The sequence below is a fragment of the Ovis aries genome, chromosome 13 (assembly GCF_016772045.2).
Source record: "Ovis aries strain OAR_USU_Benz2616 breed Rambouillet chromosome 13, ARS-UI_Ramb_v3.0, whole genome shotgun sequence".
NCBI lineage: Eukaryota > Metazoa > Chordata > Mammalia > Artiodactyla > Bovidae > Ovis > Ovis aries.
The window spans coordinates 56,352,025-56,375,709 of NC_056066.1; the positions used below are offsets into that span (position 1 = coordinate 56,352,025).

A 23,685-nucleotide genomic window follows, 5' to 3' on the forward strand; every position below is an offset into this window, starting at 1 on the left:
TACCCTTCTCCTCTTCCCTCTCCCCACTGGTAGCCAAGAAAGTAATACCCTGTTCTTTAATTCAAGGTTAGACTCTGAGAATGAGTGCTCCTGAACTCTTTTTCTGACCTCTCCCCAGTCCCATAATGATAGAACTCGTGTGCCCACTAGTGCATAGCAGGCATGTAAATAGGTATAGCATGTATGAGCCCTGCAGTTCCTTGTCTCCTCTTGTTGGGTCTCCCCACTCTGTCCCCCAGATTCTTTTGAATATGGTATAGAACTGTCTGTGGCTCTCTTATGTGCTTATCTTTCTTTTCAGTAAATGGTTGTGTGGTTTTTTTTCCCCATTTTAAGCTACTAAAGTATAGAGGCTATGTTTTGTTCAACATTCGTTTTCCTGTATGGCCTAGCACAGCTTTGCACATAGTAGCATCTGAAACATTTCTTGGATTTTGCCTTTAAGTTTGACAAGGCTTTTCAAGAAAGGATGTAAATGGGGTGGAGGAAACATGTTGTTCGTCTTCATTGGAGCCTCCTTTTTTTCAGATTCATTGTCTGTAGAACATCTCCAGAACAGTTTTAGCTAGTATACACCATATTTTGAGACTGAAAGTTTCCTTTTTGTTGTGGTTACCATAAATCTTTTCTTTGGTCATTGCTATCAAGATGCAGATTAAAGAAAATTTTCTAATGTGAATACATTTCCACTGGCAATAATACAATCCGTTTCTTCACTGTGCCTTAAAAGATACAGGATCTATATGCCTTCATTTATCTTCCAGAGTATTACTAATACCTGGGTAGCCAGATTTCTAGAGTCAATGTAAAATGTTTATATATTGGAGCATTTTAGTGTACAAGTGAAATATTTAATAGCTAATTTTTAAGTTTTATATAATTAGATATTATTTAATTTGTCTTGACCAGACTACTCTTTATTTTGTTTTCAACCTGCAAATCACATTTTCTATTTTAGCTGCTTTCTTTTTTAACCAAATCCTTTTGGTTATTTTTTTCTTATCAGTATGCTGTTCTTCCTAGTCTTAGCTGCTATTTAGTTTCTTCAGACAGTGGAAGTAAGGTTTTTGTTGTCTGAGTGTTGATCTGTCCTTCAATTTTAAACTGTTTTCATTGGAATTTAGAATCACTCCACAGAATTTTTCTGATTTAGTCATTATTTTTTCCTGGAAGCACCAAAACTTGATCATCTTTTCTAAGCTGTGCTCTGATTTTTTTAAAAATCAACTTGTTTTCAGAAGTTCTTTTCACTCCTTCATATTGCACTCTCTTTATTACTATGCTAGAGTTTCTGCCACTGTCCTCCAAGATAGTCATCTGTCTGATCCTGTCTTCCACTGGATAAGCCCAGAGAAATAGAACGTCTATAGTTCAGTAGTACAGATTTCCTACATTGACTCCAATTATGTAAAAGTTCTTAATACACTCTTTTAGGGGAGGTTTGTTTTTGCCACATTTTTATCAAGGTGAGTATACCCTGTCTTTATTCTGGTAATCTCAAGAAGAGGTAGTAATAACTTATTATTTACTATATATAAAAACATATGAACTTAAAAAGTGATTAAAATAGTATATTTTATGTCATGCTATATTTGTTCAGTCACTCAGTTGTGTCCAACTCTTTGCAACCCCATGGATTGCAGCACACCAGGCCTCCCTGTCCATCACCAACTCCCGGAGTCCACCCCAAACCATGTCCATTAAGTCAGTGATGCCATCCAACCTCTGAGTGATGCCATCTCATCCTCTGTCGTCCCCTTTTCCTCCTGCCTTAAATCTTTCCCAGCATCAGGGTGGCCAAAGTGTTGCAGTTCCAGTTTCAGTGTCAGTCCTTCCAATGAATATTCAGGGATGATTTCCTTTAGGACTGACTGGTTGGATCTCCTTGCTGTCCAAGGGACTCTCAAGAGTCTTATCCAACACCACAATTCAAAAGCATCAATTCTTCAGTGCTCAGCTTTCTTTATGGTCCAACTCACATCCATACATGACTACTGGAAAAACTATAGCTTTGACTAGGCAAACCTTTGAGGGCAAGGTAATGTCTCTGCTCTTTAATAGGCTGCCTAGGTTGGTCATAACTTTTCTTCCAAGGAGCAAGCATCTTTCAATTTCATGGCTGCAGTCATCATCTGCAGTGATGCTGGAGCCCAAAACAAGAAATTTGGTCACTGTTTTCACTGTTTCCCCATCTATTTCCCATGAAGTGATGGGACCAGATGCCGTGATCTTCGTTTTCTGAATGCTGAGCTTTAAGACAACTTTTTCACTCTCCTCTTTCACTTTCATCAACAGGCTCTTTAGTTGATCTTCACTTTCTGCCATAAGGGTGGTGTCATCTGCATATCTGAGGTGATTGATATTTCTCCCGGAAATCTTGATATCAGCTTGTGTTTCTTCCAGTCCAGCATTTCTCATGATGTACTCTGCATATAATTTAAATAAGCAGGGTGACAATATACAGCCTTGATGTATTCCTTTCCCAATTTGGAACCAGTCCATTGTTCCATGTCCAGTTCTAACTGTTGCTTGCTGAGCTGCACACAGATTTCTCAAGAGGCAGGTCAGGTGGTCTGGTATTCCCATCTCTTGAAGAATTTTCCAATTTGTTGTGATCCACACAGTCAAAGGCTTTGGCATAGTCAGTAAAGCAGTAGATGTTTTTCTGGAACTCTTTTGCTTTTTTGATGATCAAACAGATGTTGGCAATTTGATCTCTGGTTCCTCTGCCTTTTCTAAATCCAGCTTGAACATCTGGAAGTTCATGGTTCACATACTGTTGAAGCCTGGCTGGTAGAGTTTTGAGCATTACTTTGCTAGAGTGTGAGATGAGTGCAATTGTGTGGTAGTTTGAGCATTCTTTGGCATTGCCTTTCTTTGGGATTGGAATGAAAACTGACGTTTTCCAGCGCTGTGGCCACTGCTGAGTTTTCCAAGTTTGCTGGCATATTGCGTGCAGCACTTCCACAGCATCATCTTTTAGGATTTGAAATAGCTCAACTGGAATTCCATCACCTCCACTAGCTTTGTTTGTAATGATGCTTTTTAAGGCCCACTTGACTTCACATTCCAGTATGTCTGGCTCTAGGTGAGTGATCACACCATTGTGATTATCTGGGTCGTGAAGATTTTTTTGTACAGTTCTTCTGTGTATTCTTGCCACCTCTTCTTACTATCTCCTGCTTCTGTTACATCCATACCATTTCTGTCCTTTATCGAGCCCATCTTTGCATGAAATGTTCCCTTTGTATCTCTAATTTTCTTGAAGAGATCTCTAGTCTTTCCCATTTTGTTGTTTTCCTCTATTTCTTTGCATTGATCGCTGAGGAAGGCTTTCTTATCTCTTCTTGCTATTCTTTGGAACTCTGCATTCAGATTCTTATATCTTTCCTTTACTCCTTTGCTTTTCACTTCTCTTCTTTTCACAGCTATTTGTTTGGCCTCCCCAGACAGCCATTTTGCTTTTTTGCATTTCTTTTCCATGGGGATGGTCTTGATCCCTGTCTCCTGTACAGTGTCACAAACCTCAGTCCATAGTTCATCAGGCACTCTGTCTATCAGATCTAGTCCCTTAAATCTATTTCTCACTTCCACTGTATAATCATAAGGGATTTAACTTAGGTCATACCTGAATGGTCTAGTGGTTTTTCCTACTTTCTTCAATTTAAGCCTGAATTTGGCAATAAGGAGTTCATGATCTGAGCCACAATCAGCTCCTGGTCTTGTTTTTGTTGACTGTATCAAGCTTCTCCATCTTTGGCTGCAAAGAATATAATCAGTCTGATTTCGGTGTTGACCATCTGGTGATGTCCATGTGTAGAGTCTTCTCTTGTGTTGTTGGAAGAGGGTGTTTGCTATGACCAGTGCATTTTCTTGGCAAAACTCTATTAGTCTTTGCCCTGCTTCATTCTGTATTCCAAGGCCAAATTTGCCTGTTACTCCAGGTGTTTCTTGACTTCCTACTTTTTGCATTCCAATCCCCTATAATGAAAAGGACATCTTTTTTGGGGTGTTAGTTCTAAAAGTTCCTGTAGGTCTTCAGAGAACCGTTCGGCTTCTTCAGCATTACCTGTTGGGGCATAGACTTGGATTAGCGTGGGTGGCTGCGACCGGCACACATAGCCGAGAGGATGGGCAGAAGCTGGGAGGACCCCATACCCAAGGGGCAGCTGAGGTCAGGGGCAGCAGCCGAGAGTGCCAGGCTGCAACAGCACAGGAACGGCCAAGAGGAGCTACCCCACGTCCGAGGTCAGGGGTGGCGGCCAGGAGGAGCTACCCCACATCCAAGGAGCGGTGGCTGTGTGGGCGCAGGAGGGCCTAGAGGAGCTATTCCATGTTCAAGGTCAGGAACGGCGGCGGTGAGGAGATAAGTCTCGTCCAAGATAAGGAGCAGTAGCTGCGCTTTGCTGGAGCAGCTGTGAATAGATAGCCCGAGTCCAAGGTAAGAGAAACCCAAGTAAGACGATAGGTGTTGCAAGAGGGCATCAGAGGGCAGACACACTGAAACCATCCTCACAGAAAACTAGTCAATCTAATCACACTAGGACCACAGCCTTGTCTAAGAAACTAAGCCATGCCAGTGGGGCCACCCAAGACAGGTGGGTCATGGTGGAGAGGTCTGACAGAATGTGGTCCACTGGAGAAGGGAATGGCAAACCACTTCCATATTCTTGCCTTGAGAACCCCATGAACAGTATGAAAAGGCAAAATGATAGGATACTGAAAGAGGAACTCCCCAGGTCAGTAGGTGCCCAATATGCTACTGGAGATCAGTGGAGAAATAACTTCAGAAAGAATGAAGGGATGGAGCCAAAGCAAAAAATAATACCCGATTGTGGATGTGACTGGTGATAGAAGCAAGGTCTGATGCTATAAAGAGCAATATTGCATAGGAACCTGAAATGTCAGGTCCATAAATCAAGGCAAAGTGGAAGTGGTCAAACAAGAGATGGCAAGAGTGAACATCAACATTCTAGGAATCAGCGAACTAAAATGGACTGGAATGGGTGAGTTTAACTCAGATGAGCATTATATCTACTCCTGCGGGCAGGAATCCCTTAGAAGAAATGAAGTAGCCATCATGGTCAACAAGAGAGTCTGAAATGCAGTACTTGGATGCAATCTCAAAAACGACAGAATGATCTCTGTTCATTTCCAAGGCAGACCATTCAATATCACAGTAATCCAAGTCTTCCAGTATGTATGTAGTATATTTCCTTTTCCTGTCCTAGGGCATTTTGTAAGACTTCTAGAATGATGCTTTATAGGAGTGGTGATAGCAGAGATCTTTCCTTGTTTCTCTTGTCAGTGGGAAAATATCTAGTTTCTCTTCTTTAAGTTGTAATGCTAGCTATAATTTTTTTTAGATGTTCTTTATCAAGTTGAGGACATTCCCCTCCATTCCTAGTTTACTGAGAATTGTGAGTGGATATTGGATTTTGTCAAATGCTTTTCTACATCTATTGATATGATCTTATTATGCTTCTTACTTAGTATGGCTTATATTAGTTGATTTTCAAATGTTGAATCAACATCATATACCTGAAATTAAGTCCACTTGGTTGTGGTACATAATTTTTTTTCTACATTGTTGGATTCAATTTGCTAAACTTTTTGTTGAGGCTTTTTGTACCTATGTTTATAGAAGATGCTAGCCTGTAGTTTTCCTTTCTTGTAAGTTCTTTGATTTTGGTACTAGGGTATATTGGTTTCATACAGTGAGCTAAGAAGTACTCCCTCTGCTTCTACCTTTCAGAAGGTTGTGAAAAATTATATGATTCTTCCTTAAATGTTCAATAAAACCCAAAGGTGAACCCATTGGCCTGTTGCTATTTTGGCAGGTATTAATTATTGATTCACTTTTTTTTAATAGATTAGGCCTATTCAGGTAATTTATTTCTCTCTGTGAGTTTTGGTAAAACTTATCTTTGAAGGAATTGGTCAGTTTGGGTTATCAAATTCATTAACATAGAGTTGTTCATAATACTTTTTTATTAGCCTTGTGATTTATTATCCATGTGATTGCCTCTCATTTCTGATATTAGTAAATTCTGTCTTTTTTCTCTTTTTTCCTTATTTGGCCAGAGGCTTATCAATTTTATTGATCATTTCTAAGAACCAACTCTTGGTTTCTTTCAGTTTTTTACAGTTTTCCCCGCATGGATAGAAACATTTTTTTAACTGCTACCAAGCACTCTCCACAGTTCTATATGTTAAAAGACTGTATCCTAGGTTGTTTTAGTGCCTAACAAAGCCAAAATTTATTAAATAATTTCTTTTTTAAAACAATAAATTTCTGACCCCTTTTATTCCTCTTTGTAGTTATTTAATGAACCAGATTTTTCTTAAATTTTCTTTTCAGCCTTTTTTTTTCTTTTGAAGGTTAACTGGTAGAGTTTTTAAATAACTTATAAATTATTTCAGAGAGAAAAATCAAAAGGGAAAGGATTTACTGATGCAGCAGAATCTTTGATAAACCAAATTAATAAACGATACCAGCCAAAGGACAGCATACAGTCTGCAAGAAAATCAAAGGAGTCTTTGATTGACAGGTATGCTCTTAAACTTTAGAAATGAATATTTTCCTGACACTACAGCTAAATTATTTTACATAGTTTTAAGGTTAGCTTTAAACATACTTGCAGATAATGTAACTTTCCATTTGAAAACACAGGTACTTATTTACTTTTATAAATAGTATCTGCTTATATTATATAGAAAGGGAACTAAAATTAGAAGTAGTCATTTAAGAATATTATATTGGTACAGCATACCATTTCCCAAATCTTTAGGATATAGACATTTTAGAAATTATATTTATTGAGTCTATGATGAATAAAACTAAATATATTTAAATACATTGCTGAAGAAAATACCAAACTTAAATGAGCTAAAATGAGTTATATAGCAAATGATGTATTCCTTGTTTGCAGTCTTTTTCAAAGTTTTATTTTATTATAAAATATTTCTTTACAGTCTTCCAGGTGGTTGGTTCATGTTTAAATTAATTTTGGCTTTATATGGCATGGAAAAAATTAGTCTTATGGCAGAACCATTCATTTTAAATTGCCTGGCACCTCCTGCTGCATGAGTGATTCAGCTTAGATTCTATTATTGTTACTATTAGTAAAGTATGGCTGAAGTTGCAAAGGTGTTAGACTAGTACTGTCACATTTCAGTTATTTGTAGCATATTAAATATAGACTTAGTGACCCAAATATGTTTTACCTTATATAAAATGGCTTTTATGAAATATATTCTACTGACATTTTAATTGCCTTTTTAACTGACAAAACCTTTTTTATAGTGGTTTTTCAAACAAATCAGATCTACAGCTCGGTAAGGTAAGTTTCATTTATTTAATTACACCAAACGTATAGTCAAAGACAATGATAATTTAACTTTACAGTAAAGTAGTAGGATGGATGTAGATTTAATGTTTTCAGCATATTGAAAGACAGATTAAACAACTGACAAGTTTAGTGTCAAGTATTCAAGATAGCCCCCTAAACTTCCGTTCTGCTTTTCAAAGAAAATGCTTCTTTTAACATATATGTGTGATATTTTTACTTTTTGGTACATGATTCAGACCACTTTTTTATCCTAGTTCATCCTATCTCTCCTGACAATAAGATTATTCTGAAGTCCATATTTTTGTTAGAAGCATTTACTCTTCAGCCAGGTTTAAAATGTCAGTTATCTTTGATTTATTCCTCACAGTTATCTCCACTTAATTTTAAGTTTTGAGATTCTCCTTCTGTAATTTCCTCTTGAATCTTCCTTCTCCAGACATGCCAACTCCAGTTTGCTTTTTTAATTTCTAATCCCCAGCTTTATGCAATTCTTTTTATCGCTAATATTTTCTCTGTGCCAATCCATTCATTACCCTCAGTACTAGCTTTTTTACTTTCCAAAGCACACAGCTTCAGTCATGTCATTCTCTTATTCAAAATCTTTCTTTGGTCTCTTGCTTGTTGAATTAGGTGGAGATCTAAGCTGGCCCCTAGACCTCTTAAAAGTCTGAATTACTTGACAATATTAGTTTCCTAGACATGTCTTGTTTAGCTGAAACAGAGTAAGATTCCCTGAAGTGTCTTTCCTGTGTTTATTCTTTTTCTTTCCCCTTTGGAAAGAACTTGGAAGTGAGTCACCAGGTTCTTTAACCTCTTAGCGTCAGAACTTTATTCCTCCTTGCAGACCTTGCTTCAGAGTCTAACTCAAAATCCAAATGGGCGAGAATTCTGAATCTGTGCAGCAGTGTTGTTGTCCCTTTTTTTGATATTTTATTCACTGTTGCAGTTTTTTCTTTGTCTCTTCTGTCTTCTAGAATGTAACTGTTTAGAATCATCTTTGTATCCTGTATAAGTAAGATCTTTGCTCACATTTGTACCTTCTTTAATATAGTTGCTTATTTTTGTATCTTCTGTAATACCTAGCAAAAACTGGCCTGCAAAAGATGAATTGAGCAAATGTATCTAAACACTGGTAAAAGTCTTTTTGGAAAGTTTAAATCAGATAAGTAATTAAAAGAGTAAAATATTGAAGGATAAACTTTCTGGAATAATGCAAATTATTATGAAACAGCCAAAATAATTTTAGTTTTAATATTTCCAACTTTCAGATATTAAATTAGACTTTATTTCTGATCAGTAATCAATCATTTAGTGATATAGTTAAATTATGTCAATAACATAATTACTTAAATATGTTGAGATTTTATTTTACTTCTTTTGTGCTTACTTTTTGATCATATTGAATATACTTTGAGCAGTAGGCTATAGGAGTAAATTTACATACATTTTTCCCTAACAATACTATTAATAGTTGGCTGACACAGTTTTGACTAATTCACCTGAGATTTTGCATAAATTTTAGCCTCTCCCTAAGTTTTTTTATATAACAGTTAAAGCAAATGAGATTCTCGGGGCGGGGGGGTGGTGGGAGGGGAGTAGAAGCATGCTTGTTTTGTAATCCTAGAATCACTGAATTCAGAATACCAGTGAGGTCATTTACCTATGTACAATAATGTCAATAAATATTAAAGATATAAGGATATTAATTTTGTATTTGATTTATAATACTTTCTATTATGTTCTTAGTACTTAAGTCTTCAATTTTTTTTTCATATACATTTATTTTATTCTTGTAAAACTCTGAGGTTGGTGGTATTCTTTTTTACCCTTTATTCATTTTTAATTGCAGTATAGGTAATTTACAACATGGTGTTAATTTTAGGTATACAGCAAAGTTACATGTAGTATACATACACACACACACACACATATATATATACTTTTTCAGATTGTTCTCCATTATAGATTATTGCAGGATATTGAATATAGTTCCTATGTCTGCTATATAGCAGGTACTTGTTGGTTGTCTTTTTATATATCATTATATATATAAAGTGTGGATAATTAAAGAAACTATCACAAATGTAAAATTTATTTTGATGAAAACACCATTAGAATAATATATGAAAGTGTAGTTGTATATGCTGTTTGACAAACAAGGTGCAAGTATGAATGGTTTTATGTTAATTTCTTTGTATTTAGGAGAAGGTTCAGAAAAAAAGTTATAGACAACTGAAGACTACTTTTGTTAATGTTACTTCAGAATGCCCATCGTAAGTAATTTTTCATAAATCTTAAAAGTTTTCACATTTGAAGAAAAATTTTATTGTATAATGGAGTTAATGTTTCTCTTCATTTTTACAGGGATGATGTTTACAATTTTAATTTGAGTGGAGCTGATGAGCCTGTTATTAAACTTGGAGTAAGCTAGAAATCAGAAGTTATTTTGTATTTATTCAGTATTTATTTTATATTTACCATACAATTATTAGAGTATGTTTTCTGATTTCCATCCTCTTATACATATATTTGCTTTAAAGTATATTATTAAATTTTTAAAAATTTATTTGGTACCAACCTAGTATTTCTGATTTTCTTTCAAACCTTTTGGACTGAAGTAGAAATGAATAATTGGGGCAACAAGAAAGTCACTTTCCTTCCTGATGCAAGATTTAAAATTACTACTCTTATTTTTAATATAATTTATATTATTAGCTTTCTTCTTAAATATAAAAATATTTGACTAAGATTTTTATGTTAATTTCTTTTGTTGTTTACCTTTTAACACTAAGAAAAAAATTTTAATGCTTATTCACAATATAGATGCAAGAATTTCAAGCTACAGCTAGAGAAGCCTGCGTGGATAGTTCAATAACATTGTAGGTATTTTTATTATAATTAGATGGGTCAGTTTAAAATAGAGTTTCCGCAATTGTTTTTTTTCTTAAATATTTCCTTCCAGTTTGTCTGAGACATTTTAATATATCAAAAGAGTGAATAACATGCTACTGTCCTGACTACTCCTACTATGATTCTATTATTTTAGCATTTACTTCTGAAATTAATGTGCAGAGTCTATACACTTTTAATATTAGTTGTAAGCTGTAAGGACTTAGTAATCTTTTCATCTAACCTTGCTAATTAGTAAATAACTGAGGTCAGAGAGTAAGTGACTTGGGCATAATTATATAGGGAGTTAGTGAAAGAGTTAAGGCAGAAAACTCTAAGAAAACAGGTATAACTGTCCACTCACATGCTACCTTAAAAAAACGAGTAAGATTAAAATTAATGCATATTTTTGTTTAAGGGTAGGTTTAAGGAATCATGATGAACTTGAACCTTCTCTCAAAGCAAAAGATAAAAGAGTAAGTTAATATCCTAATTATCTATTAAATCAGTATTTGTTTTTAATAATTTTTCAGTGCCAAAGATTATCACAGAACTGGAACACAAAAATATTAGGATCACTTTTTTTTTTTTTTTTTTTTACTTTGGAGAGATTATCCATGTTCCTGTTATATCTTTTCTTATGGTCTCTGAGCTATTTGTAATCATTAGTAATAGACGATATGACAATTCTGTTTGTCTTTGTGGAAGTAAGCTGTTTTGATTTAACTTTTAATTAATAACAACATGGACAGCAAAATACGTCAGTCTCTGATCTAGATTTTAGAGTGTATTGGATAGGTCCTTAATGCCAAATGGATTATTTAGCATGCTAAAATAATGAAGAACTAGTTTTTCTGAGTTTATTGGTAGGTTTTTTTTGTTTTGTTTTTTTGCTTAACCTGCTTTGTATGACATATAACAAGCCAGATTACCTCATCTATTATAAGGATTGTTTTTTTTTTAATACAGATTGGATCAGATTGTAAAAAGAAAAATCCCTTTAGTGATAGTGACACAGAATATAAATGTGATGACAGCAAGACTGATATTAGCTGGCTAAGAGAACCAAAATCAAAACCACTGATGATAGACTACAGCAGAAATAAAAATGTGAAAAAACGTAAAAACGGGAAGAAATCAAGTAAGAAATCACTTTTTATAATTGCCTACCCTTATGAATGAGATATACCAAAACACTACAATGATTTTTCTTCTTGTTTTATGATTTTGGGTACTCTGGTTACATTTAAATCTTTTTATTGGGATCTTAGGGACACAAAATATGGCTTATTGTAATCTTTGGTTGATGACACACTCTCATTGTTCATCTACTCATGGCCTGTTCTTCAGTTATTTAATGTATTAAATATTCATGAGACCAGCACCCTAAACAAAATCAAACTTTGGACAGCACCCCACCCCCGGCTACATCCAACACACATACATTTTAGGAATTTATAGAGATGCAATAAAAATTTATTGAAAGGAAAATAATTTTATTGCATACATTTTTGTGTCTAAATCTTTCACAGAATGTTTTCCTGGCATAATCTATTTCTTTTAGTGAATCTCTTGAAGTAGTTGGATAAGTGTTTGAGGTATATGTTTTTGGCTAGACATAATGTCCATTTTCGTAGCTTAACATCTATTTCAGTATTTTCTAAACCACAAAGACTTCATATATTCCATTTTTAAAAGAAGGTAGTATAACTAAGCTTTTAAGTTTATATTTATTTTAAGGGAATCAATTTTTATTTTAGGATAAAAATAATTGTTAGTGACCTGTGGGAGTTGAGGGAGGGAATGATGGCTTACAAAGAAGTAAAAATAGAGGAAATAGGAATGAACTTTGGCATATATTTAGAAATGTGCTGAATTTAGAAAAGAGATGAGAGTTCAATCATATTCATAAGGAAGAGAAGCAATAAAATTATCACCTTTACGAGACAGTATGAAATAGTACAGTGTTCGCAGAAAGTGCAGTGTCAGAGTAGTTGAAATGTAGGTCAGACTTGTGGGAAAATATTGAAAAATGCAGCTGGCTCTAGTCACAGTGTGTGGACTTAGAAGCAGTGCGTTACAAGCCAAGGAGAAACATGGTAAGATTATACAGTCAGGAGCTATTGCCTGTGGGAAGATGTGTAAGTAAAGATATTTATAACATAGACTAGAAATCTTGGGGAGTTATTAAAGGTTAGAATATTGTAATCAGTAAATACTCTTAAAATTGAACACTTCTGAGTGAGCTGTTTTGTTTATGTACCTGAATGACAAGCCAATATGTACAAGCCGGCTTGTTGCCAGGATTGGAGGACCTTTCTTCCAGAATTTCATTATTTCCTTGGCTTGGATTATCCCAATTCTTAAGGCTTCAGTGAATATTTAGAAAGTTGAACTTGTGCTAGAAATCAAAAAGGGAATAGGGACTGAGGCAATTCTCAGTAATATGGGTAAATCTTAGAAACATAATGATGGGTGAAAAATAAAGCAAATCATAGTATATTACATGATATGACTATTTTGTATTGTTTGGGGATATATATCTGTGAAGTAAAACTGTAAGGTCAAGTGACTAAGAAACAGATTTAAGGATAGTGATGGCCTTTTGGCAGAAGGGCTATAGGCTATACAGGGTCTTATAAGGTAGTACACAAAGTAGATTCAGTATTATTCATAATCTAGTTCCTAAATGGAACAGTAAATTCATGTGTATTGACTTTATAGTGTATGTTACATATTCTTTTGTTTCCTTAAAAATTCATAATATAAAGGAGAAGGGAAGTTGGTAATTCATATTGTACCAAATTATACTTAAATTTTTGAATGCATTTGAAGGTACATTCTTATTTTTATGATTTTAACTTATTTGCAGACATATTCTAACAATTTTTAATGTCAATTCTTGTCTATTTGAAAAATTTAACCTTATTTTCTTGAATTGCAGGACCATCTTTGGAAAGGGCACAACCAAGATCTAAAATGGTAAAACCAGGAAATCTGTGTTTGAACATCCCTTTAAAATTATATATTTTTCTCCTTGTAATGAAAAAATATAATTTTTCATCTCATAATTTTATCCTTGGTATCTGTTCCTTATTTCCTTTAATTGTTCCAAGCTTTGCACACTTTCTTCTGCCTTTTTGAATCATGTTGTTTTAAGTCTGTTTTACTCTGTGGTTATAGATATTTTTGACAGCTTTTCCTTTCTCTTTTAAGTTACATAATATATATCAGACCTCACAGAACTTTAATTATTCAGATAAAAAGTTGATAAAGAATATATTTTAAATGAAAAGAGAAATCCAGTCATTTTAAAAGTATTAATCAAGAATCTTTTTATTCCTATAAATATTCATATAGATTTTATCATAGTGTCAATTTTATAGCAAATAGCTTGTATCTCAAAATATTGATCTAATATACTCAGGAATTTTTCTTCTAAAGACATCCAACAAAATCATTACCAAAAAGGTAGATGAGACAGTTGCATATGGGAGAACCAGACTTCCACGAAGAGCAGCAAAAACCAAAAAAAATTATAAAGACCTCTCAAATTCAGAATCAGAGGGTGAACAAGAATTTTCATGTTCATTTAAAGAAAAAGTTCTAGTACAGGTAAATAGATACAATTCGAATTAGTAGCTTCTAAGACCCTTTTAAAATATTAAATATGTATTTTTGAAGAATGTCAGATTTATCTTGTCACGTCTTTTTAAGATTTAACCTATGTGAGAAAACATAAATTGATAACAATTATAAACAATTTTGAATTCTAAAATTGTAAGTGAAATATGGGAACTCTGATTTCCCTAAACTGGAAATCATTTTCTTTGAACTATTTTAGCATTTTATTTGTATCAGGATATTTATGGTCTCTTATAGTCTCTCCTGTGAACTTGTCATATGCTTTCTAGTATATTAGAAAGTCTTCACTACTCATGTTGAGGCCCCTGTTATACCTGTACGTAGTGAAATAAGGCATTTTATAAATATTTCAATGTAATTTAAATTGTTTTATGTGTCCAAGTATAAATCATTCATGAATAATTTGAAAGTTATCAATATTTTTAGGAGAAGATTCATTCCAGAAGCAAAACCATGAAACTGCCAAAGAAACAGCAGAATTCCCTCACTGCCAAAACACAAAAGGATGTATCAAAAGAATGGAAAATCTCATCTCTCCTGAAAGATGCTGGAAGAGATAATAGTCTTGACCCATCTCCTATGTCTTTATCTGGGAGTCCATCATCTATAGAAGTAATGAGATGTCAGTATCATTTTTTTCTTCTAGTTAAATATTTAGATGATTTCCCAAGCCATTTCTATATTATATCTCTATGTGAAAACAAATTTGAAGACTAATTTTGAGGGGTATATTTAAGATTTTTTAGTAGTCAAAACTTCATTTTTATGTTAGTTGACTAGTAAGTAACTTGGTCTTGCTAAGGCTAGTTGGCAACAATATTACTATGACACTGAAGTTAGAAAGTTAAAGACCAAATACTTTTTTCAGATAAAATGGAAATAATGATGGGGCTTTCTGTTTTCTCATTTTTACATTTCATTGACAAAAGTCACCAAGGAATATCATGTTGATTCTGTAGACTCACAGTGGATTATCTTCCTAAACAATTGAGGCTTTGCTTTTATTCAAAAATAACTGGCAAAGAAAAAAGTTTTCTTTGGAGCTCTGACATAGGTATATTATTTTCAGTATAGAAACTATAAAAATAAGTATCTAGTTTTAATATCTTTTCCGTTTATGGATATCTTAAAGCATTTCTAAGTGTCATTTTAGCTAAAATGAAAGGTTTATACCAGTTAATGTACATTTCCTCTAAAGTAGTTATTTTGTTCTTTTCTAAAATGTTTTCATAATGCTCAGGACCACTGTCATCTCAGATAAGCACACATTCAAAAGACAGTTGCACATGCCCTGATTTGATCTGAAAACTATCTTTCTGAGAATTCTTTACACCAAGACTTACTTCAGTCATGAATTTTCTCATCCACATATAAAAGATTTAGATGAGATGATTTCCCAAGCCATTTCTAACCATAAAATTCTGTGACTTTAATATCTCAGTACTGCCTATGGTGTTAGAATACTCAAGATAATAATTAGGTTGATCATTATAGTACAGCCCATACTATAGATATTTTTGTTTGAAGATGTTTTGAAAGTTCTTATTGTTACAATTTTGTTTTAAATTGAGCAATAATTTTTAAAAGTCTTATAAAATATTTTACATATAACTTTGTCTTGATATATTGAAAGTTTATCTTTTCTAAATATAGCTAAAGTTTGGGAATTTACTAAATTATTATATTTTTAGAATTTAATACTATTTCTGAAGATGTCAACTGTCATCTCTTTTGTTTGTATTTTGTGAGGCAATATAGGTGTAGAGAAAATAACAGAAAGAGACTTTACTCAGGATTGTGACTGTATAGCAGAATCAGTATCACCTGATCCAAAAACTTCATCACCTGAATCCTTAAACAGTGGAGTTGGAGGTCCAATAAAGTCATCCAAAAACAGTGATAAAACTTTACTGTGTACAAAAGAAAGTTCATCAGTTGCACAATCATTCTTTTTGGTAAGAAAAAAAAAATGTGTGTATATATATATATATATATATTTTTTTTTTATCAGATATACCTGAAGGAAGTGAATCATTTTCCCCTAATCTTAATCAAATACGCAGTGCTTGTCTACTTAAGGTTCTGAGTTTGGTCTTGGGGAGAGATGAACTTATCAATAAGTAAAATAGCCTCAGTGAACTAATAGACTGATATATTCAGAAGGACAGTGCAGTGATATGAGAACTATGGAGTACTGATAAGAATTCTGTAATAGAAACAGTCCCTTCCAAAGAGGTATGATTTGTTTGTCTACATGTCAGAACTTCATTTCCTAGACTGGAATAGGCTTCTTCCTGCAGCACAGGCACTTCTTTCAGGTTTTACCAAAACTCAAAATCTGTAAACTTTGACTTACTAAATCACAAGTTGACAGAGAATATAGTTGAAACAGTATGACCATAGCATTTGCTTTAAAGATTTATAGAGGAACTTTACCTATTAGTTTTAAATAGTATGACTATTAACTTAATGGTATATTGAAAAATTCTTTATCCTGCCACTGATATTGTTATTTGTACCATTTCTTATTGATAAAATATGTACATATATTCAGGTCTTTTAAAAAGACATTAGATATAGGGATCAAATACGGGTCAAAGTGAGGGTAGCTAAATATATAATGTCTACAAAAAGTAGTTCATAGTTTGAATTCTTTTTTAAGTTGTTTGTACTTCAGTGTCAGTTTACAATGCACCCCGCACCACCTCCAACCTTTTTTTTGGCTTAGGTTTTATAGATGGCTTGATTTGGAGAATTTTGAAGTAGTAATAAAGTTACAGAACTGATTGCCAAGATAATGTAGTTCATTATAACTGAGTCTAGCTGAAAGTTCTGAATTAGAATTATATTAAATCCTGAGTCCACTGTTAGCTAGCTGTGAAACATTTTATAAGCTAATGAATCCCTCTGCACCTCAATTTTCTCATCTGTAAAACAGGGCTATGAAAAAGTAAATAGACTGATTATGTAAGCATTACCTGATACATAGTAAATACTCAAATATATTATTCTCCTGATATGTGCTAATCTCTGTATACAAAAATGGAATTAAGGAAGTTCAGCACACCTATAGCCACAATCTAAAATCTCTGAAAAAGCCAGCCAGCTTTCTGTCCCATGATTTTGAGTCAAGTGGTTTTTTTTTTTAATTTTTTAACTAAAGGATAACTGCTTTATAGAATTTTGTTTTCTATCAAACCTCAACATAAATCGGCCATAGGTATACATATGTCCCCTCCTTCTTGAACCTCCCTCCCATCTCCTTCCTCATCCCATCCCTCTAGGTTGATACAGAACCCCTGGTTGAGTTTCCTGAGACATAGAGCAAATTCGCATTAGCTATCTATTTTTCATATGGTAATGTAAGTTTCCATGTTACTCTCTCCATACATCTCACCCTCTTCTCCCCTCTCCCTGTGTCCATAAGTCTGTTTGTGTCTCCATTGCTGCCCTGAAAATAAATTCTTTAGTACCATCTTTCTAGATTCCATATATATGCATTAGTATACAATATCTATCTTTCTCTTTCTGACTTATTTCTAGGCTCTAGGTTCATCCACCTCATTAGAACTGACTCAAATGTGTTCCTTTTTATGGCTGAGTAATATTCCATTGTGTATATGTACCAAAAATTCAGCTATTTATCTGTCGATGGACATCTAGGTTGCTTCCATGTTCTAGCTATTGCAAATAGTGCTGCAGTGAACATTGGGATACATGTCTTTTTCAGTTTTGGTTTCCTCAGGGTATATTCCTAGGAGTAAGATGCCTGGGTCATATGGTGGTTTTATTCCCAGTTTTTTAAGGAGTCTCCATACCATCTTCCATAGTAACTGTATCAATTTACATTCCCATACCTTTGCCAGCATTTCTCGTGTGTAACCTTTCTGATGGCCATTCTGACTGGTGTGAGGTGATATCTCATTGTAGTTTTGATTTGCATTTCAGGGATGTTGAGTGTCTTCATGTGTTTGTTAGCCATCTGTATGTCTTCTTTGGAGAAATGTCTGTTTAGGTCTTTTTTCCACTTTCTAATTGGGTTTCTTTTCTGGTATTGAGTTACATGAGCTGCATGTGTATTTTGGAAATTAATCCTTTGTCAGTTGTTTCACTTGCTATTATTTTCTCCCATTCTAAGGGTTGTCTTTTCACCTTGTTTATAGTTTGCTTTGCTGTTCAAAAACTTTTAATTAGGTTCACTTGTTTACTTTTGGTTTTGTTTCCATTACTCTAGGAGGTGGGTCATAGAGGATTGCTTTATGTCATCGAGTGTTCTGCCTATGTTTTCCTTTAGGAGTTTTAGTTTCTGGTCTTACATTTAGGTCTTTAATCCATTTTGAGTTTGTCTTTGTGTATGGTATTAGGAAGTGTTCTAATTTCATTCTTGTACATGTAGCTGTCCAGTTTTCCCAGCACCACTTACTGAAGAGGCTGTCTTTGCCCCATTGTATATTCTTGGCTCCTTTGTCAAAAATAAAGTACCCATATGTGCGTGGGTTTATTTCTGGGCTTTCTATCTTGTTCCGTTGGTTTATATTTCTGTTTTTGTGCCAGTACCATACTGTCTTGATGACTCTAGCTATGTAGTATAATCTGAAGTCAGGAAGATTGATTCCTCTAGCTTCATTCTTCTTAAAACCCCTTTGGCTATTCATGGTCTTTTGTGTTTCCATATGAATTGTGAAATTTTTTGTTCTAGTTCTGTGAAAAATGCCATTGGTAATTTGATAGTGATTGCATTGAATCTGTAAATTGCATTTGGTAGTATAGTCATTTTCACAATACTGATTTTTCCTATCCAGGAACATGGAATATATCTCTCCATCTGTTTATGTCATCTTTGATTTCTTTCATCAGTGTCTTATAATTTTCTGTATACTATTCTTTTGTCTCCTTAGGTAGATTTATTCCTAGATATTTTATTCTTTTTGTTGCAATGGTGAATGAGATTGATTCCTTAATTTCTTTTTCTGATTTTCATTGTTAGTGAACTGTTTTTACTCCTACAGTGTTTATGACCCTTTTATCCTGTTTAACCAGTAGTTTTCACAAAGCATATTTTTCAGACAAAATTTTATATGAAACTTTCAGTGTGCCAAATGTAAAAATGCAGCTACACTGTTTAAAGCAGATAGGTCTGAACCCTGACCTACATACCTTCCCTCTCTGATAATCCCCCAAAGGCATCTTTGCAAGACTCTTAATTTCTACAGACCACACTTTAAAACCATTTGTGATTGATTAGACAGTCATCCCATGGTCCTTTCTTGGTATTGCTTCATCATCCTTCCTTTCCCTGAATCCTTTCTCCCATTAGTATCCCATCTTGCAAATCTCAGCACCTAAGTCATCCCCACTCGCCTACTTTGATGCTGTTTGCTAGATGAAATTTTGTTACATATTTGTTGGCTGTACATTTACAGGAGACACTGATTTTCCAATTTACTATTGACTCTTCATTCTAAGTCTCTCAGTCATGTACAACTCTTTGCAACCCCATGGACTATATAGAGTCCATGGAATTCTCTAGGCCAGAATACTGGAGTGGGTAGGCTTTCCCTTCTCCAGAGGAGCTTCCCAAGCCAGGGATTGAATCCAGGTCTCCCACATTGCAGGCGGATTCTCTACCAGCTAAGCCACAGGGGAAGCCCGACTCTTCATTAGGTATTGGAAATTTGCTATGTAAATTTGTTGTACCAGCTTACCCTCTCCAACAGTGCTATGTGATATTGCCCATTTTTCTACTGTTTTTTAGTTTTTTCTTTTTTGGCAATCTGATGAATTTAAAATGTGTCTGACTTTAATTTGCATTTTTCAGATTAACTGCATTTTTCAGATTAACTGCATCAGTGAGTATTTTCATATTTTTTGGCCATTTTATAAATTGCCTATTTTTTTTAATTTTTAAAACTGTATTGTTTGATTTTTCCTATAAATTTGGAGGAGTTCTTACTATATGTTGGATATTAGTTACTGGTTATATCCAATGCAGACATTCTTTTTCTAGACTGTAGCTTTGTCTTTTCACTTAATTAAAATATAAAATCTACCAATCTTTTGTTCAAGAAATCCTTCCCTCAGTTATTGTCATAAAAATATTTTCTCTACAAATATTCTAAATTTGAGGTTTTCTGTTTTTCTAGGCTTCCTCTTTTTGCATATGGATAGTGAGTTAGTGCAATGTCATACATTGGATTACCGCTCCTTTCTCCATCATATCTGATGACACTTGGGTCACTGCCTTGGCAAGCTCATGGGTCAGCTATTTGCCCAGTAATGTATACAATAGTACCTCTCTGTCTCTATGCTAACACAGCATTACTTCAGTTTGTATATTAATAGTTTTATGCATACAGTGGTTTCACTACCCCCATCTTGACCCTCCTCTCATTATACTTCCAAATTACAATATACTTCCAAATTATAAGCCCTGTACTTGGCCTATATAGTTTAGAATTAGTTTGTTTAAGGGAAGAATTGCTTTTTACCAATACTGAGATTTCTCATCCATATATTTCATTTTTCTCTCTACAGTTTGGTCTTATTTCCAACAAAGTTGTGCAAAATTTTCACAAAGAAAGTTGTACTTCTGCAGTGCTTTATTGGCTTTTTACTGTACTGTATTAAAGAAAAAAGCTTAAATTGTTTTCTGCTTTTTTAACTTTTTGCTTTTGTATAGAAACACTGTTGATTTTTACATCTCCCACATCCTTGGCAAATTCTATCATAATTACCTGCTTAAATTCTCTTGAATTTTGAAAATAGGTAATCAAACTGTTTTTATGGTAATTTTCGCATTTTCTCTTCCAATCCTTATATACATGGTATTTTCAAGGTGACTATGACATGTGGAGCAATGTTAAATAGATATCATACTAGTATGTATGCTTATTGATAATTTTTAATAGATACTTGTTATCAAATTAATGTTCTAATTGTTTAAATACCTTATTTCACTTATGAATGGGTGTCGAGTTTTAGCAGTGAACTAGTTATTCACTCAGAATTTAAGTAGTTTTAGTTTAATGTCTTTGTATTTTTCTTACTTTAGTTTTTTAACTTCCTTTGGGTTTCTGTTTGTCTCATTCATTCATAGCACAGTTAAGTATAATACTGTTGAGAATAGAAGTGGTACAGTTGACCCTCTATATCTATAGGTCCACATCTTTGTCAGCCAACCATGGATTCAACCAACTGTGAATCAGTACTTCATATGTAGGACATGAGCATCAGTGGGTTTTGGTATTTGCAAGGGGTCCTGGAACCAGTCCCTCCTATCCCCCGCAGATACTGAGGGAAAAATGTACTTACACTGTGCTTAGTTGCTCACTCTTGTTCGACTCTTTTCAACCCCATGGACTGTAGCGGGTTACCATGCCCTCCTCCAGGGGATCTTCCCAAAGCAGGGATCGAACCCAGGTCTCCTGCATTGCAGGCAGATTTTTTACCACCTGAGCCGCCAGGGAAGCCCAAATTGCAACAGCTATTCAGATTTAAACAGTTATACTTCAGGAAAAATTTATGGAAATTGAACCTCCAAATATGAAAGTCATATGGTAGTACAGCCAGTAAGTTTTCCTTAAACTAAAATAGTTCTTAATAAGCATCAGATTACAGGCCTTTAGTAATAGTTATAATAATTTAGTATTTTTTACCTGTTGTTATCTGAAAGTGTGATGTTTAAAATATGTAGGATGGTTTGATCATAGAAAAAAAGTTGAAATACTTACAATGAGAAAGTCTTAAATAGGCTATCACTTTAAACCACTGACTTACATATTTATAATTAAGACTTAGTGGTTTCATGATTATATAGGAATTTGGTTGAGTTTTTCCACTATAAAAGTCAACCAACAAAAATATTAATATTTAATAACCTATAAAATGCAGAATGTTAAGACAGAATTATAGCTTGGAGTGGGCTGGGTTTTGGGCTATACCAACCTCCACGTAGGACAGGTTGGTATATATAGACTGAGTAGAGAAACGTCATTAACTTAAGTATAGAAGGGTAACTGGATATGGCCACAGGTTTTCATAAAACAGGAAAAAGACTAATTTGGCTAATGCATTTGTATTTGAATCAGTAAGACATAAGGTTAGAGGACAAATGTGGCTTAAAGATATAATTTGAAGGAAGTAGTTTAGACTTTTCTTTGGCTTCCCTCCTGACTCAAAGAAATCAAACTCCTAATAAGGAAGAATTGAAAAATAGGATTAGTTTAAAAAAGCAGTTCAAAACTATTGCTGTAATTTAAGATTGAGGTTAACATAAGAATTTAGGAAAATGCATAGCAGTGTGAGAGAGAAAAAGGGATAGAAACAATCTGAAGAAAAAACCAAATTGATAGCATTTGCAACTTGTTGTCTATAGAGCTTGAGAGAGATGGTCAGAGGTGAATCCAGAAGTACTTACACAGAATGTTTTTCCAATTTCTGATACTTTTCTTAGAAAAGTCATTCAGCATCTCCATTATCCACGTCTAGTGAAGAAAGAGAGAAAACATGGTACGGCATGCCCAGTGACTCCACACATATGTCAGGTTTGTGGTCAAAGACTTGCTTTTTAAAAAAAAACATTAATTACTGAAATACTACTGTGAAATTTCACCTAAAGAAATTATGTTTTTATAATTATACCATTATTCAATTTAATGTCAAAATTATATAGGATTTAATGCAGTTGTCTAAAACTATACAAACGGAAACAAGGGCTTTTTTAAATAAAAGCAATCATATATTAGGTATTTTTAATTAAGATTGTAGCACTGTTATTTACTGTTCCTAAGGCTGTATACAACATCTCAGTCGCAAACGAATGTACACAGAAGATAGTCTAAATAATTCTGGTGAAGTGGAAGAAGAAAGAGCAAACTTGCTTCCCAAAAAACTCGGTAAAAGCGAAGATGCAGATCATCACACCTACAAAGGTAGGTAGATCAGATGCCTATGTCAAAATGCAATTAATTTGGAAAGTGGTTTCTTCAATTTTGAGTGACTTCTTTCATAAAACAAACTCCTTTGTAAAGATAACTTTGGGTAAATCCAAGAAGGAGGGTGCTTTATCACAAAGTTCACTTTATTTTACTGTTATAGTAAGCATGATTTTACTCATAAATCGTCCTCATCACTAATTACCATATACAGGCTTTACTACAGTATTAACTTACTGATAGATTAACATATCACTAAATAGTTGGGTTATTAATGTGCAAGTAGTAAAGAACTAGTTTTTTAAAAAATCAATCCAAATATGTTCCATTTTAATGTTACTGTTTCTGCCTTAATTCCCATGCTGAAAGGTTTTTATAAGTCAGAATATTTTAAATGAAAAATATGCCTATGATTTATAATCCTTAGATTACATATAGAATCTGAAAATAAGACATTGTTCTTAGTCTCATGACAAGGTAAAATTTTTAATAATGCATATCTTAATTTTAGCTGATTGTCTTCATTTTCTTAGTGTCCGAAAGTATATCTCCGTTATCAGCAAATGACTTTTCTATTCCTTTGGAGAACTGGGAAACTGAAATTTCAGATGTAGGGATGATGATGTGTGAGCAGCTCAATACAGAATTTCAGAGGAAAGTTAATGTGAGTTGTCATCCTTTAAATTATGATAATAGGCCACACTTTCTACTGGTCTGTCAGTTCAGTTAACCCTTCGGCAACAAAACACCCATTCATGAACTCAGCTTTCCTCATGCACTGGTTAAAAGCTGGAATGATTCATGAGCCAGGTTTCTTTTCTAAAAGTTTATATTACCCATATTCTTTACCTATGGGTTCTCTTTGT

The 23,685-nt window shown here is 33.9% G+C and overlaps 1 protein-coding gene across 1 annotated transcript in view; it reads left to right on the plus strand.

Annotated features, from left to right (window-relative positions):
- SYCP2 (synaptonemal complex protein 2) overlaps positions 1–23,685 on the plus strand; it is a 74,007-nt gene that overhangs the window by 46,530 nt on the left and 3,792 nt on the right. The window contains exons 24-37 of the mRNA XM_027976988.3: positions 6,424–6,551; positions 7,307–7,343; positions 9,555–9,625; positions 9,717–9,774; positions 10,176–10,231; positions 10,660–10,717; positions 11,211–11,382; positions 13,186–13,223; positions 13,686–13,856; positions 14,313–14,508; positions 15,645–15,841; positions 22,339–22,429; positions 22,676–22,816; positions 23,353–23,483. Coding sequence (XP_027832789.3) covers positions 6,424–6,551; positions 7,307–7,343; positions 9,555–9,625; positions 9,717–9,774; positions 10,176–10,231; positions 10,660–10,717; positions 11,211–11,382; positions 13,186–13,223; positions 13,686–13,856; positions 14,313–14,508; positions 15,645–15,841; positions 22,339–22,429; positions 22,676–22,816; positions 23,353–23,483 — 1,545 coding nt within the window. The remainder of the gene's footprint in view (positions 1–6,423; positions 6,552–7,306; positions 7,344–9,554; positions 9,626–9,716; positions 9,775–10,175; positions 10,232–10,659; positions 10,718–11,210; positions 11,383–13,185; positions 13,224–13,685; positions 13,857–14,312; positions 14,509–15,644; positions 15,842–22,338; positions 22,430–22,675; positions 22,817–23,352; positions 23,484–23,685) is intronic.